We start from the raw sequence: 1,477 nt of genomic DNA, 5'->3' as shown, positions 1-1,477 counted from the left end.
GCTGAAAATCACCATCCAGAGAGGAGCCGGTTAGATAAGGCTCCACCAGACTGCAGCTTAGCAAGTAACACTGCTGCCTGTGACCTCAGAGGGTGGAAGTCTGCCACACCTTTTCTCTGTCCCCTTGCCAGCTCTAGGCACGCGTTTTCCTGTGGTGAGGGTGTGCCTCGTAGTGGTGTCTACGTGCCAAGCAGAGAGGCAAACTGGCACCCTGCTGTGTTGCACTATGATGATGTGATTGATGAACTGTCCAAGGGCCACAAGACACTTCACCAAGTGGATGTGGAGAATGGGATTGCTACAATGCCACTAAAGCAGGCTGGGGAGGATTCTCCTCAGGCAACCTCACTCCTGATGGATGAAAACCAAGAAAAAAAGCTTCAAGGGTCTGAAGGGACTTGCCTTAAGAAGGATGCATCCAGTGAAATCAGAGACAATGGGTCAAGGGAACAGCCAACAAGACGTTCAGCATCTGCAGATGTCCACAGAAACGGTACAGCCCCACAGGCAACATCCAGTGAAAACCCTACAGGTGGCCCTGAAAAGTCCAAACTGCCTCAAGTGAAGCCCAAGAGGGCACTGAAAAAGCCTGAACGAGTGCCATCCATCTACAAGCTAAAGCTGAGGCCCAAAATCCGCCCCCGCAGGGACAACAGACCTGAGAAGCGGCCATCCAAAATCCCCACTCCGGTGGCACATCGACAGGCACAGAAGGCGGGCAGAGCTAAAGACCAGGAGAAGGCTCACAGCTCAAAACGCCAGAGTCGGACGAGTCAGAGAAGCCTGGCTGGCACCCGGAAAGAAAGTACAGAAAATGCTGGGTCTGAGGAGGAAGCTTGGCTTTCAGAACAGAGTGGCTCCCCCCAGGCTGGGAACTCGGAGATAAAGTCATCCCTGAGTGAAGGCAAAATGTGGCTCACGGAGGAAGATGAAGAAGCCTGGGTCTAGTAGCTATATAATATGCTTTTGGGGGTCAGTTTTAGCCCCCAGTTGTCAGGAGAAAAAATATAGCATTCAAAACCCTCCTGTGGACCAAATTTCTTCTTTCTCTTACTCCCACACAGCTCCTTGGGAGGCAATCGCTTGGGAGATGGAAGGAGAAACAAATAACAATGGGGTTGAAGCTGTCAGTGAATTGAAGTCCACCCATGTTTTCAACCAAGGGATCTCAGAAAAGTGGCCTTTTCACTTGGTGTATATTAATATGGTCTGGTGTTTATTTTGAGATGAGAGAGAATCCAAAGCCAGGTACAGGTCTAGTTTGAACATGCACCAGCAACTGGAGGCAGAACATTGAGGACTAAAATTTTGAAGGCTTTTTCAGAAGACTTGGTTCAAGGTTCAATTCTTAGTTACAGATTTGGTACAAAGTGTGAGAACTCGCATCCTGAGAAAAGATGTATGATTGTTACATCATGGAAGCCCTATTTTGGAGGAAATCTATCACCATGTGTAAACAAGTTTAGTGCAAGAGTAT

General features: G+C 48.7%; 1 protein-coding gene across 1 annotated transcript in view; it reads left to right on the top strand.

The window, feature by feature from the left end:
- The window catches only part of LOC102377302 (GAS2-like protein 2), a 12,935-nt gene extending 11,875 nt beyond the window's left edge, over nt 1-1,060 (top strand). The window contains 1 exon segment of the mRNA XM_025193788.1: nt 1-1,060. This exon segment is cut by the window's left edge and continues 31 nt beyond it. Within this exon segment, the coding sequence (XP_025049573.1) occupies nt 1-948 (948 nt within the window). The 3' untranslated portion in view covers nt 949-1,060.
- The last annotated feature ends 417 nt before the right edge of the window (nt 1,061-1,477 follow it).

This window comes from Alligator sinensis, unplaced genomic scaffold, assembly GCF_000455745.1.
Source record: "Alligator sinensis unplaced genomic scaffold, ASM45574v1 scaffold345_1, whole genome shotgun sequence".
Taxonomy (NCBI): Eukaryota; Metazoa; Chordata; order Crocodylia; family Alligatoridae; genus Alligator; species Alligator sinensis.
The sequence above is the reverse complement of the archived record's forward strand: the minus strand, read 5'-3'. Positions and strand labels throughout refer to the sequence as shown.